Source organism: Phaseolus vulgaris, chromosome 10 (assembly GCF_051622355.1).
Source record: "Phaseolus vulgaris cultivar YP4 chromosome 10, ASM5162235v1, whole genome shotgun sequence".
NCBI classification, from domain to species: domain Eukaryota; kingdom Viridiplantae; phylum Streptophyta; class Magnoliopsida; order Fabales; family Fabaceae; genus Phaseolus; species Phaseolus vulgaris.
This window is the reverse complement of record NC_143507.1, coordinates 6,338,904-6,354,972: the sequence shown is the minus strand read 5'-3', so window position 1 is coordinate 6,354,972 and position 16,069 is coordinate 6,338,904. Positions and strand designations below refer to the sequence as shown.

The 16,069-nt window shown below is 32.0% G+C and overlaps 1 protein-coding gene across 1 annotated transcript; it reads right to left on the bottom strand.

Moving 5' to 3' along the window:
* Nucleotides 1–4,058: 4,058 nt before the first annotated feature.
* LOC150024178 (uncharacterized) lies at nucleotides 4,059–4,424 on the bottom strand. Its single transcript, XM_090296035.1, has one exon. It carries the CDS (start codon nucleotides 4,422–4,424, stop codon nucleotides 4,059–4,061), a length of 366 nt encoding a protein of 121 aa, XP_090152161.1.
* Between the last annotated feature and the right edge of the window lie 11,645 nt (nucleotides 4,425–16,069).

The following is a 16,069-nucleotide window of genomic DNA, read 5'->3' as shown; positions in this document are numbered from 1 at the left end:
TGCTATTTTTCCTAATATATTTAATAATTGGTGTTTACTGTAAAAAGTGTTATATAGATAAAGAGCACTTATATTTTAATAGAAAGTTTGCAATGAGGTTCCATGTGAAAATATTTTAAAATCTCCAATGTTAACTTAATCAATGCTAGTTAAATCAATAATTTATGTAGGTGAATTTGGAAAATGAGATAACAATAATTGGATATGGGAGTTTAAGTGGAGGAGAGATTGATTTAAATGGAAAAGGTTTATAGTAGAAGTTTTTAAGTTAGAGTTAACAAAAATTATTCAAAAAATTTATTCGATTAGGTCTCCATAGAACCTCTTGCATAATAGTAGTGCAGGTTATCAGGATAATTTTTTTAGTTGAATATATATTGTTCCAAAAACTAAAACTCTGGTATGAAAGATAAGTTTGAATAGAGTCTAGCTAGTCTAAGTTGAATTTGCAAAATATGAGAGTGGTTATAGACACAAACCTTTGTCCCCTATGCCAACAACAAACAAAGTCTATCCAACACTTTTTTTTGAATGTTAAATTTCTTAACAATTTTGGAATCTATGTTTTAGGTGGATTGAAATTTTAAATGTGATGCATAACACTCTTTGAGAATTTTTATCAATTTAAGTGACGAGGTTTAAGTAATAAGAAGAAATTAGTTTGGAAACCTATGGAGACAACTGTGATGTCATAAATTTGGGAACACATAAACAGAGTCGTGTTAAAAGATGCAATATGACATGGAGAAGAAATTTTAGTGTAGCACAAATAAAATGGTGGGTTAAATTAAATATTATTTTAATACTAAAAAAATTATTGATATATAAATTAATTTATATTATTAATAAATAATTTTTAAATTGATATCTAATTAGCTATCAACTTTAGAATCTAGATAATTAGTAGCTAAAATCTTCATAGCTAATTAAATATGAATTTAAAAATTATTAATGAAAAATATAAACTAATTTAGATACTAATAAATTTAAAAATTATTAATGAAAAATATAAACTAATTTAGATACTAATAATTTTTTAATATTTAAAATAATATATGTACTGGTAGGACCTGCACGACCGAGACCATGACTCGGCACCTAGTACAAGCCGAATGACACCACCAAAATCATTACGCCAAAACAGGATTAATGAGACTAATAAGTGATCAAGCACTAGCTAATACACTCTTAAGCATGACCCAACCCCCTGATACAACCCAATAACAAATGACCCATGATAATCATATAAATAGGTACAAATTTCAAGAATTCGGTATGTCATTATACAATATTAAGAGCACAAAGTGCCAATACTGAATTCTTATTTGAACGTCAGAGTGCCTTTTATCGGTAGCATCCGAGCATGGAATTTGCAGAGACCAAGAGGTAGGTTAATGAAGGAGAAGCGAGAGGTCTAGTTTGAGAGGAAGAGAGGAAGTGCGGACCGATCAACCGAAGCGTGATCTGAATTGTTTTTTTTTTGTTCCAACCCTGTTTGAGAACAACATCTAATTAAATATAATGATGAATTAATTTTTTTTTAAATTAATTTTTATTTAATAATTTTGTAATGTGTATTTGAATTTTTTTTTATTAATAATGGAAAAAAAAGTATAAGTATGCAGAAATTTTTGTGTGGTCGTGTGATGGTGGGAAAAAAAATTTCCTTTTTTTTTGTTTTCGGTGTCTTTTTTTGCAATATAATGAAGTCTATAAGTGAGATAATTACCATAAAAGCTTGATGCATGAGTGTAGAAACATTGTGTTGTCGAGAATGAAAGGTTTGTTCTTGAACAGCACATAAATTTATTAGCGTTTGAATAATTAGGGCTTGTAACCAAGTTTGGTGGACATTGGTTGTCACTGGACACCTTTGTATTGTCCTTTTCTTCACATTTTGCTGTTTCCACTTTTAACGAAATCATGTCTTCATATGAATTAACTATTTATTTGTCTCACAATCATGTCTTTCTCACATTGTCACGTCCAATCTATCACTATTACACTGTTTTTACCCTTTCCTTTTTCTATGCGTAACTGCAAATTATTACCATCTTGAGACATCAATGTCTCTCTCCCAAATATTAGGGAGATGTTCTTTTTTTTTTATTGAATAGAATATTAGGTTTTTAAATTTATAATTCTTTTAGCAGAATTAAGATTTTATAAATAAAATCGGAGTAATTGAGATACTCTAAATCCTGGTACAAAATAGATACATCCAACAAGAACATGACTACGTGAAACCACATTTTTTTTTATAACCTTCACCTATAATAAAAAAATTATTAAATAAAAATTAATTTTAGATAATAATTAATTAAATATTATTTTAAAATCTAAATAAAGTATTAATATTAAAATTAATTTTATTATTAATAAATAGTTTTAAATTAATATCTAATTAACAATACAAAATTTAATTACTAATTTTATAAAATTTAAATAATTAATAATTAAAATAAGTGCAGGGAATCACAAAATACAGTCCAACAATGAACAATTTATCAAATGAATAAAGAAAATCATTTCTTCCTATAGTAGAGTTCTGTTAGCTGCTATTGAACACCTTTTGATAAGACTCATCACTTTTTGTAAGAGACATTCATTTTCAGAGTAATTGTTCATGATATCTAAAAGATAGATGTTATTTACCCTTTTACCTGTGAACAATACCTTACCAGAGGATTTATTGGAAATTGTACATGTGTTGGCTTCAAAATTAACCTTGTAGCCCTTGTCAGATAATTGGCTAATACTTAGAAGACTATGCTTTAGTTCTTCCACATAATAAGACATTCTTAATTGTGGTTAAATTTTCAGTACCAACATTTCCTCTTCCAAGAATCCTTCCTCTGTTATTGTCTTCATATGTGACATACCCTTCAACTTTAAGTTTCAGACTTGTGAACTGAGCCACATCACCAGTCATGTGCTTTGAGCATCCACTGTCCAAGTACCACTGGTTTTTCCTACTATTTTTTTACAAAACAAGATTAACACATATAGTACCCCCTTTTAGTCCAGGGTCCAACAAGAATAATACCTTTCCTTAGGAAGCCATTTACATGTTCTAGAGATATGTCCAGATTTCATACAGTAAAAGCAAGAGATAGAATGCACTGTATTTGAGCTGTTAAAAGAAGAATAACATGTTTTAGAAGGAACAAAAAAACTGGACAACCTTTTAATATTGTACTTTCTTTCAGGATTATATCCTAGCCCAATTTTATTAAAAACAACATTTTATGATCCTAGCAGGGTCTCGAGATTCTTTCTACCTTTGATGAAGTTTGATAAGATTTTCAGCAAATATTTAACCTGTTTTTCCAGTTTCTTACAGTTTTCACAGGTTTTTATGGATGTATGCAAACATGTCAGTTCAAGACTAACAAGATCAGTTTTAGCTTTGTGTACTTCTTCCTCAAGTGACTTAACCTTAAGTTCAAGTACCTTGTTTGCATTATTCAGTTTGTTACATATGACAGTTAATTGGTTTGCTTCATCATGGGTTTCTTTAAAGGTAATTAACAGCTGATCATAACTTTCAGAATCAGTGGAAAAATCACTCACCAAATTAGATATTGATTATTCACCATGAAGCACAAATTTTCTTCTTCACTTTCAGTTTAGGAGTCACTTGTTTAGGAGACTTCATTTTCCTCCGAGGAAATATATGCTCTTTTTCGTCTACCTCTTTCACCATTCTTGCTGGCTGGTTTTTCTTTATTTTGATTCATTAGGTTTAGAGTACCATTTCCTTTGTTGAGTTCTGTCTCAATTTTTCCTTTTTAGGAATCTACTGAATTTTCTGGTGAGCAGACTCAAGGTCTCATCATGTTCAGGATTCTCCTCTTCCTCACTTGTATCATGTTGTATGCTAGTCTTCAAAACAATTCCCTTGGTTCATCTCTCCATTGTTTCTTGTTCTTTCAGGCTTTTGAGCTTTAGCTCATGCTCCATCAATTTCTCAAACAATGCAGCAGTGCACAACTTGGATAGATCTCTGGTTTCAGAGATTGCAATTACCTTGGGTTGTCAGCTTCTGTCAAGACACTTCAACACCTGTATGTTGAGCTCTTGTGAAAAACTTTACCAAGTCCAGTGAGATTATTTACAATATGTGTAAACCCTTTCTGCACATCTGCAATGCTTTCTTCTGGTTGCATCCTGGAAAGTTCATATTCTTGAATGAGTGAGTGCTTTCTTGCTCTTTTCACATCATTCGTGCCTTCATGTGTTACTTCCAGTATTTCCCACATTTCTTTAGCCGAATTACACTGAGATACACTGAAGAACTCATCTATGTTTAGAGCAAAAGTTATAATGTTCTTGGCTAGGGAGTCATACTGAGCCTTCTTCCTTTCACTTTCACTCCAATCGGACCAAGGGTTCTTCATTGTTTCTTCTTTGACAACCTGCATAGGTAAAAAAGGTCCATTGACCACTACATCCCAAATTCCCATGTTAATAGATTCCATGAAAATTTTCATTCTAATTTTCCTGAATGCATAATTCACTCCACCAAACATAGAAGGTCAATTGACAGACGCATTTTAAACTCAGACATAATGCACAAAACTTGAGTAAAGTACAAGTCCTAGCTCTGTTAGAAAAGATGGCTTTAAACTAGAGGGGGGGTGAATTGTTTAAAGGGGTTTTCGCAAACTTTTCAAAGCTAGAATGAACTTATTTCAGAAACCAATTGATTCAGCAATTCAGTTAGCCAAAACTGCAAGCAAAACTGTAATACCAGAAAAAACAATCGGTTGTTTATACCAGCAAACAACAAACAAACTGAAATTAAAGAGTTAGGGATAGAAAGATTGTACACAGTTGTTTATACTGGTTCACTCCAAACTAGAGCTACACAGCATTTTACAAAGATTACACTTGTTACAGATGGAAATCTGAAATCAATACAAGTAGAATCCCTATTCAGCACCTTGATCAATCTCTCAACTCTTTAGCAATCTCAGAACACTTTTTGAAAAACTCTTAGATGAAAAACTTTGTTTCAAGATTCTTAATATATCAAAAACAATTTTTCAGAATATATCTAAGAATATAATTTGTTATTAAATCTTAACAAACTCTTAATTGCATTTAAAATAGATTGGTCAAAGCATTTAATGACTTGAGCGTATTCAGTTAAAGCATTTAAAGCTCAGTAAAAGAAAACAGTTTTTCTGTTATGGTTTTAAAACAAACAATCGATTGTTTCCACGAATCAATCGGTTGTTTTGTTACTTAACAAAATACACCATTCAAAAACAGTTTTCAAACTTTCTCAAAACACCTAAGTGTAAACAATCGGTTGTTTCGACAAAACAATCGGTTGTTTCAACTTAGTTTTAAAAACATTTTGCTTTGTTAAAATTGAGATGCTAATTGCTTTGAGATTTAATCTAAGGGTTGATTACAACATTGAACTACCCCAGAACAAGGCTAAAACCAGCACAACAGCAACAAGCAAAGCAGAGGCTTCATCATCCTTCAAAGGATTTGGATTCTTCAAAACATTGAACACCACTTGGTTCAACAATCTCCCCCTATTTGATGAAGACAAATCCCTGATGCTTGTGTTGTTCTTTGATTAAATCTGAGGCATTTTCTGCAATAGAACTTTGAGCAATACATTGAACTTCTGATATTCTGTTAGCATACAGAAAAACAATTAAAGCTTAAAACATCTAATATCAAAACCAAATAACATCACTCAAACTGTTTTTAACAATATGAAAAACAGAAACTTAAAAACAAATTAGAAACACAACATATATCTCCCCCTATTGTCTTCACAAATAGTCAAAGATAAGAGATAAAATAAGACATTGTTCACATTACATCAGAATAAACCAGCAACAGCAGAAGGAAAGAAATTTTAAAAACTAGAAAAGAGAACAACCAAAAACAATCGATTGTTTTGATGACCAATGGGTTGTTTTTCTTTCAATCTTCTTCATCAGCAAACTGTAGATCAAAGATTTGATTCTGGACAACTTCAATCTGTTCGTCCAGAGTCATAAACCTTGAATCCATGTTGTCAAACCTTGTGTCAATCCTCTGAAAGTTGCTAACACACAGATCATGAAGGCTTCTTTGATTTTCAGCAAAGCTATCTAGCCTTTCCATCATTTGTCTTTCAAAAGATGACATGGTTGACATTCTTTCTCTTTGATATCCATCAGCAGCACTAGGCCCTGCATCTTGAAAATCTCCAGCTGGATTTTCATGTTGAACATCCATGTCAGCAGGTTCATCTTGTTCAAGATGAGCAGCACCACTAGATGAGGCACCATGATCACCATCCTTACTTAACCATTTTCCACCTATTTTTGTAAAGCCCATCTTGCTGAGTGATCCATTGTTCAACTGTTGAGTTGACTTGACCAGCTCAGAGGTTTCATCATCAAGATTAACTTCAAAATAGAGTAGAAACTTAGATATTAAAACAGCATAGCGATAATGGTAATCGGCTAACCTCATGGCTTTTTGCATATGTTCCTTGATTATGTGAATCCAATTGATCTTCACTTTCTTGGTGATGCAGAAGATATAAACCAGATCTTCTTCAGTCAACACAGAGTGGCTGCTCCACCTAGGAGTTAGGATCCAAGTTACAATGAGAGCAAGCAACCTCTCATCAAGCTTCAAGCCTCCAACCGAGCAAGTGCTAACTTGAGATTGATTGTTCTTCAAGCAACTTTTGTAGAACTGGATTTTGTTGAAATCTTCTACCACACCAAGGTTTCCTTTGTTGATTCTTAATCCAGAAAACTTAAGCCCAGCTACTGCAGCCCAAACCTCATGGGTTATCTCTATCTCCACGCCTTTCAGATGAGAGACCAAGTTGTTTCCCTCAAACTTCAAGTTGGTGTAGAAAACCCTCACCAAATCTGGATATATGTTCCCTTTGAGCTCCAGAAACTTTCTGAGTGACTGGTCTTTGAGAAGCTTCCTCACATTGTCAGCCAATTAAAGCACACAACATTGGGGTTGTTTATCTTCTTGACACTTGTTTCATATCTATACTTCTCAATGAGATCGGTGTCACCAGAAAACCAGTTTTCAAGCCTTCCTCCAAACCTTACAGCTCTGGTTTTGACTCTTTTAGCAGTGGGAGGGGTTGATTCCATGACAGCAGAGATGAAAACTCACTTCAAAGAGAATTTCAAGAGATGGTGCAAGAGATATTGCAAGATATGTTGCAATTGGTTGTTCTTGATGAAAGAAATGTGCACCTGATTTTATAGCAGAAGGAAAAACAATCTGAATTTAATTTCATTCAATGGGTACCTGATTTTCAGAGAGAGGACTTGACTCTGTTCTGCACTGAAAATGTCAGAAAAAGCTGAAAATCACATGGTCTTCACATGTGATCTTTGACTAGTCATTAAGACTCTTGAATTTCCAAGATTTTGGAATATATTCCTTTATGACTATTGTGACTCCTTTCTGAACGTGATCAGCTTTCAACACAGATCTATTGACCAAGATTCTCCCTTAGAAAAATATCTGCAACGGCTAGAAATTCAAAAAATCAGTTAAATCAATTTCTTCACAGTGCTGTCAGACTCAAAACAATCGGTTGTTTTTTCTGCAGCAGTTAAAAACTTGATTTTGTAATTTTTAACTATAAACAGAAACAAATTAGAGCATATGATATTGATTAAAAGACAACTAATCATAAGAAAGAACTTTAAAACAGAAAAATGAGAACAAATAAAAGGAAGGTCTTATCCTTGTGTTGTTTCTTCAATGAGCCAATTGTTTGTTGATCAAGAAATTTTCTTTTCACTGTTTTGACCTTTTGCATAGCATTGATTCAGCTTCAATAACTGCCTTTTTCTTCAACAGCTTGATCAGATGGCTCAATTCTTCCTTTTCTCTTCATTTTTCCTGCATAATCAAATACAAGTTGCAAGATTTGGTCCACTTATAAATTTAGGTCCATTTGGCTTTTCTTTGTTGTTAGAAACATCACATCCCTTAGGAATCCATTTCATAAAACCTTAAGGAACACAATATTTTCTAATTTTGCAGAATCTAACAGAGTGACCTTTCTTCATGCAGTAAAAGCATGTATTAACCGGTTGTTTCGTCTTTAAACTAGAGGGGGGTGAATTGTTTAAAGGGGTTTTCGCAAACTTTTCAAAGCTAGAATGAACTTATTCCAGAAACCAATTGATTTAGCAATTCAGTTAGCCAAAACTGCAAGCAAAACTGTAATACCAGAAAAAACAATCGGTTGTTTCTTCGAAACAATCGGTTGTTTATACCAGCAAACAACAAACAAACTGAAATTAAAGAGTTAGGGATAGAAAGATTGTACACAGTTGTTTATACTGGTTCACTCCAAACTAGAGCTACATCCAGTCTTTTCAGAAACCTTGAGGATATCCACTAAGCAATCACCACTTGATCACTTACACCACAACCAAGAGAATGACCTTGAACACCTCAAGAAACACACTCTCCTTGGCCAACACTAAGATTGCTGATCTTGAACATCTCAAGAACACACAGCCAATCTCAGCAACACACACAAACGAATTGTTCAACAGTTTACAAAGATTACACTTGTTACAGATGAAAATCTGAAATCAATACAAGTAGAATCCCTATTCAGCACCTTGATCAATCTCTCAACTCTTTAGCAATCTCATAACTCTTTTTGAAAAACTCTTAGATGAAAAACTTTGTTTCAAGATTCTTAATATATCAAAAACAATTTTTCAGAATATATCTAAGAATATAGTTTGTTATCAAATCTTAACAAACTCTTAATTGCATTTAAAATAGATTGGTCAAAGCATTTAATGACTGGAGCGTATTCAGTTAAAGCATTTAAAGCTCAGTCAAAGAAAATAGTTTTTCTGTTATGGTTTTAAAACAATTGATTGTTTCCACGAATCAATCGGTTGTTTTGTTACTTAACAAAATACACCATTCAAAAACAGTTTTCAAACTTTCTCAAAACACCTAAGTGTAAACAATCAGTTGTTTCGACAAAACAATCAGTTGTTTCAACTTAGTTTGAAAAACATTTTGCTTTGTTAAAATTGAGATGCTAATTGCTTTGAGATTTAATCTAAGGGTTGATTACAACATTGAACTACCCCAGAACAAGGCTAAAACCAGCACAACAGCAACAAGCACAACAGAGGCTTCATCATCCTTAAAAGGATTTGGATTCTTCAAAACATTGAACACCACTTGATACCAATTGTTGGGCCTATTAATGTCTAAGTTCAGGAGGGAGGTGAATTGAGCTTTTAAAAATTTTCACAAACAGAAACGGTTTTTCAGTAATCCTGAGAAAAAGAACAGATTTATTTTAAAAAGAATAGATTTATTTTCTGATTACTTTTTCAAATCCAGAACCTTAATCAAATTAGCTTGAGATTAAAGGATTTTCCAGAACAGTGTAGGCTCTTTTACTGCAACAAGATTTACACCCAAAAATTAAACTTTGAATATTTAACAAGCAGTCTTGAAGAGAATGTGAATCTTGAATAGAGTTAGCTTAAAGATTTATTACTTTCTTTAAACAACCAACATACAGATTCAGATATTTACAAACAACAAAGAACTTATTCAGAATCTTTGAAGAACAGTATGAACAAGTCCAGAAAGAACAAATTTAATTTTGATTCAACAGATTTATTTTATGGCAGATTATCAGATTATGCAGAGAACGTGTGCAGGGATTGAGAAGAAAGAGGGACACATAGTTTATACTAGTTCACTCATCAAGAGCTACATCTAGTCTCACCTCACACCAAGGTGAAATCCACTAATCAATTCAAGACCTTGTGGTTCTTGAACCCTTCAAGAACAAGGCACACCTAATGCTGAAAAACTCTATTTCAGCACCAAGAACACTCCGAGAAACCATATCAAGAAGTGTCTATACTACCTTTACACAAGAATGAATGAGGAAAGAAAACACCTGAGAAGAGTGTACAAGAAACTGAAAAACAGCAGTCACTCTTCTGCAGGACAGTAGTGACAACACCACAACGTTGATCAAGGCACACAATGAACAAGCACACTTGAATTTCTTTAAGAGAACCTTTTAAGAAAACATTCAAAGCTTTTATCTCTTAATGAAAACTCTTTGATTTGTGTTCAAAAACGTGATCACACAGTAACTTTTCATGTGACATGTGTCTCTCTTTATATAGAAAACAGTTTATAACAGTTTTTCAAAAAAACAGTTGAAAGCTGTTAAAAAAAGAACATATTAAAGTTGAAATAAATAGATTGTTTTTCTGAAATACACAAGATGATTTTATAACCACTTCCAGCTCATCTTAACAGAAATAAAGGGTTGCAACAAATTGTTTGGTGCCCTAACAGAATTTTGCAAAGCATTAACCAGTTCAGAAATAAATCTATTGTTTTACAAATCAACAAAATTATTTTTGTGTAGTAACCTAATTTTGAGAAAACTTAAGGTAATTGATAGAAGAGTTTTGAAAAAACTTTTTGTGCTTGATCTTACCACCTTGGTTAAGGATATGAAGTAGGTCACAAGGCAAAAGACCACCTTGTTAGAAAAGATGGTTTTAAACTAGAGGGGGGTGAATTGTTTAAAGGGGTTTTCGCAAACTTTTTAAAGCTAGAATGAACTTATTTCAGAAACCAATTGATTTAGCAATTCAGTTAGCCAAAACTGCAAGCAAAACTATAATACCTGAAAAAAACAATCGGTTGTTTCTTCGAAACAATCGGTTGTTTATACCAGCAAACAACAAACAAACTGAAATTAAAGAGTTAGGGATAGAAAGATTGTACACAGTTGTTTATACTGGTTCACTCCAAACTAGAGCTACATCCAGTCTTCTCAGAAATCATGAGGATATCCACTAAGCAATCACCACTTGATCACTTACACCACAACCAAGAGAATGACCTTGAACACCTCAAGAAACACACTCTCCTTGGCCAACACTAAGATTGTTGATCTTGAACACCTCAAGAACACACAGCCAATCTCAACAACACACACAAACGAATTGTTCAGCAGTTTACAAAGATTACACTTGTTACAGATGGAAATCTGAAATCAATACAAGTAGAATCCCTATTCAGCACCTTGATCAATCTCTCAACTCTTTAGCAATCTCAGAATACTTTGAAAAACTCTTAGATGAAAACTTTGTTTTTCAGAATATATCTAAGAATATAGTTTGTTATCAAATCTTAACAAACTCTTAATTGCATTTAAAATAGATTGGTCAAAGCATTTAATGACTGGAGCGTATTCAGTTAAAGCATTTAAAGCTCAGTCAAAGAAAATAGTTTTTCTGTTATGGTTTTAAAACAAACAATCGATTGTTTCTTCGAATCAATCGGTTGTTTTTGTTACTTAACAAAATACACCATTCAAAAACAGTTTTCAAACTTTCTCAAAACATCTAAGTGTAAACAATCGGTTGTTTCGACAAAACAATCGGTTGTTTCAACTTAGTTTGAAAATCATTTTGCTTTGATAAAATTGAGATGCTAATTGCTTTGAGATTTAATCTAAGTGTTGATTACAACATTGAACTACCCCAGAACAAGGCTAAAACCAGCACAGCAGCAACAAGCACAGCAGAGGCTTCATCATCCTTCAAAGGATTTGGATTCTTCAAAACATTGAACACCACTTGGTTCAACACATCTTATACACACTTTAACCTATTATAACCACTAATAGCATCATCACTAACTTCAAAGCAAACAATACACTTTTCTACATCAAACACACACACTAAGACTTGCTGAGAAGAAGCTTCATCCATCTTCAACAAAACCTCCCTAATTTAATTTAACTTTTCCCAACTTTCTTCATTTACTCTTACACCAAAAATGTTTTTAGAACACATATTTGCCTACATACCTACAATGGTAAGTTTAGTTTGTCAATGACTCAACTGTTTTTCAAGCTTTGCACTTGAACTTTGTCTAATGTTTGGACACAATGTTCATGAAAAAAAGTATTTTTTCATTATATGATCATGCAATGTGGAAACCAAAACCTATATACTTCCCCTACTAGAACATGTTGTATTTGCTAAAATAGTAGAACTCATACATCTTAAGGTTGATCATGATTTGGTAACAACTTTCATCAAGAGATGGAGACCTAAGACATATACATTTCATCTTCCCACTAACAAATGCACATATAACATTACAAAATGTAGGAATTGGTCTAAGAGTCGATGGAGCTCTAATGATTAGACCAACAATATTGTATTTGTTACTATGTCAAACCCGGGTCACAATAGGACGATGATTTTTTTTTTAAAACAAAAAATAAGTTGTCATCATAGTTTATTACAAAAAATTATAGAAAAAAATAAAAAACCCTAGTCTACAAAACTAAATTTATGGTCTATGAGTCAATTACGTGTAGAGAAGATATTACCATCCTACAATATATATGTCCTAAGACTATACCTTTTAATTAAATATGCGAAACGAATGTGACTTTTTAAAAAGTTTATTTTTCTCCAAAAATAAAAGCAAATATATTTTTGAATTTTTTTTATTTAGTCTTGACAAGGATTTACTTTGATCCTACATATTTTCATTCATAAGGAAAAATCAGGATTTGCGTAGTTCTAAAAGTCAAAAATGTTCTCGAAAAAATTGAAGTTTATGTCAATGTGAGTTGGGTTTTGCTAATTGAAATTGGATTTTAAGATAGCAATCCCGATAATGATTGATATTGCTCCTACGTATTTCTCTTGATAATGGAAAATCAAAGTTCACGTAATTTATTTGTTTATGTGTTTGATATTTTTAATTTTTATATTTTGTTTTTTTACAATTCACATTGATTAGAGTATAAAAGATTGTGAGCGATTATGCTTAATACTCTTTACGAATCATAAAATAAGTAAATATAATGTAAACTCTATTATTGATTTTTTTTGCATGAATGGAGAAAACGTATTTTTTAATTTTTCAAAAAAAAAAAAAAGGTATTGAGTGAAAGATGATGAATATGATCATTCAAATACTCAAACAATTGACACGTGAGGTCATACAAATATTTAAAATTTATTTGAGCATGGCACCAAAATTATATTTTTATTTATTTTCTATTTTAATTTTCACAGGACATGTCTGGTGATTATATAAGTAAAAATGGGTGACAAATAGCAGAAGCGTTGGGTCAAACGAACTCACCCAAACTTTTTAAGGAAAATAAAAGTTTGTGGTGTATACATAAAAGGAAGGTGACAAATAGTAGTATTTACGGGCTAATTATGAAATCCCAAAATTTTGAAAAACTGATGGTGTTAATAGAGGAAAGTGAGTGGCGAATAGAAGAAATGGTAGGCCGACCAGATGAACCCAAATTTTAAGAAACTGATGACTGTATATGTAAGAGATGCGAGTGGGGAATAGCAAAAATGTTGGGCCAGCCAGATGGACCCAGGTTTTCCCTAAAACTGAAAAAAAGACTGTTTCTTCCTGCACCCAAACAAATTTCTTCTTCCACGCCATCATTTAAGAAGAGTGTTTTACCCCTTTTAAAAGTGACTTCCGGACTGTTCTTTCCAAAATATTCCCACAACATATTTTTCTGAACACATTTTATTAATTTCAGTTTTACCAATCTGAAAATAAAAAAAATGTATTCTGGAATGATTATTTGTCTTCCAAATTTCTTATTTCGAAAACACTCTTTACGTACAGAACCTCTATTTTGGAAACAATTTTTGCTTAAGGAACCCCTATTCCAGAATCACATAAAACTGTGAAAAAGTAGTTTCAGTATTTTAAAAAATTAGGGGTGCAAGAAGAAAAATGTTAGGGGTACATCCCTTGAAAAAAGCATGGTTATTATCCTACATTTACAATAAAGCTAGTAATGAGGCTAAAACAAAAAAGAAAAGAAAGAAAGTGGTAGAAATTGCCCTAAACCAAATTATCACCATAGCTAAAAGCATGGGCGCCACTTACCTTGAAATTGGCACAAGATGGGAAGAGAAAACACAATGGAATTTTCTTCAAAAGTGAACAAAAATGATGCACCAATACTTGAAATGTGGAAAAAGCAAGGGATGCAACATAATTTCAATCATCAAGTGAAGTAGTTTAGGAAAATTGTTATAATGTTAATTGAATTCATGACAAGAATGAACAACTTCTCTTATGGAAGTCGTGCAACTATTAATTAAAATGTAAGTTAATCATATTATTATAATAATTTCATTGTAAAAGTATGGAGATAAAACATAATTTTCTATTTGTAATAAAATAGAAATAAATACAAAAACAAGAGGTGGGACAAAAAGGAAAGTGAAGATTGAAGTATATAGATTGCTGAATTTGGAACATATACACATTGGTTGAAGAAATTTGCAATTAATTGAAAACTTATTTAGTAAATGAACTTAAATTTTGATAGTTATGTACTACGTGAACAAATTTTATGATTAAATGAAATTGAATATTTTTTTTATTGTGTGTTTAAAGCGTTTTTATAGGAAGAAAAATTAAAGAATTAAATAGTAGAAAGAAATAGTTAACTAAAAGAATTAAAAGAAAAGAAAAGAAAATAGTTAATAATTTTTGGGTTTGTTTTTGTTATTAATATGGAAATGACTAATTTTATTATTAATTTAATTTAATAAAATTATTGTGTGTGTTTAAAGGAAGAAGGGAAGTTGATATAAGAAAGTGGAAGTGTAAAAAAATGAAAGAATTAAATAGGTAAAGGAAAAAAATAGTTAAGCACGTATGTAAAAACATTTGGTGATAGAAAAATAGTACTATGTTGTTCTTTATATGGAAATTTTTTTTAATTGTGACTTTTCTTTACAATGCGAATATTTTTTTTCCTTATTAAGAACAAATTCATCCATTTTATTATGGATACAATTTATAGTTGGTTTTTCGGATTCTTCTCGTCGCATGTGTGATTGGGGTATCAAATTTGGACCTGTGTAAGGAGACTAATATCTTCACTCTAAATCGGGTGAAATTTGAACTCATAAGCCTTAAAAATGTTGTGGAGACTATAGGTGGGGGTAATAAAGGTCAACCATAAATGACAATACACACAAACAATGATGACATGTGGATAACCTAACCTAAGAGCTTGAAACTTGCCACAATCACATCATCATTCATTTAGTTTGACGATGTATGGTATTGGTCGACATCGAATTTATGGAGTGGGTATCTCCTACACATCAAACTGAGTTTTGTCTATTGTATCTTGTGACATGAGACACCGTTGATTAGTGTTGCTCCTTTTTCTAACTAAGGTAGTAATTTCTTCAAGATAAATATTGCTTGCTCGCAACATTGATTGCGTCTTCATTCCTTGTTCAACAAACCAAGATTTTTTTTTTTTTTTTTCAAATGTTGTCTTCACAAAAGCATAAATGGGTAGTGAAAATGCTCTCTTAAGAAAAGAGGTCATGCATTCAACTAGATTTGTAATCATATGACCGAACCTCTTGCCCCTATCACATGTCTGATTCCACGTTTCCAAGGGTATTTAATCTAATTCAAGATACTTCTTGTCAAAATTTGATCGCATTGTTGATAATTTGTCTTGAAAAGTTAGTTGTTCCATTTCATAAGTTATGGCCTTTGAATAAATAAAATGATATAAGCCAACTTAAGTTCTTAGTAATGAAGATGTGTAAACATAGTATAAGGAAAAAAGTACCCATGTTTATTAGTTGTCTCTTCAACTAAGTTTTTGAACTTTTTGTTAACGTTAGATGCAATATGAATGCAATATACTACGGTCGGTCCTTTTCTTTCCCAAGCAATTTCGTGAGATTGTAATGCAAACAAAAATCATTGATCCTCTATCTGTAATGAGGTAAACATTTTCCTGAGACGTGACATGCACTCGGAGCAAATTGAAGAATCATATAATGGCCTACTTTGTTTAACCTTCAACAATGGAAAAATCAAAAGGATATATGTTTCGGTTTCCATCTTGACCAATTCCAGTCAATAACGTGTCATGATATTTTCTGGTCAAGAATGTGCCTTCAACTTGCATTATAGGTTTGCAATAGTTGAATCCCTCAATCCA

What these genes read in the sequence shown, in the direction of transcription:
- LOC150024178 (XM_090296035.1), bottom strand. Translation starts at nt 4,424, where the DNA reads ATGCAGGTTGTCAAAGAAGAAACAATGAAGAACCCTTGGTCCGATTGG.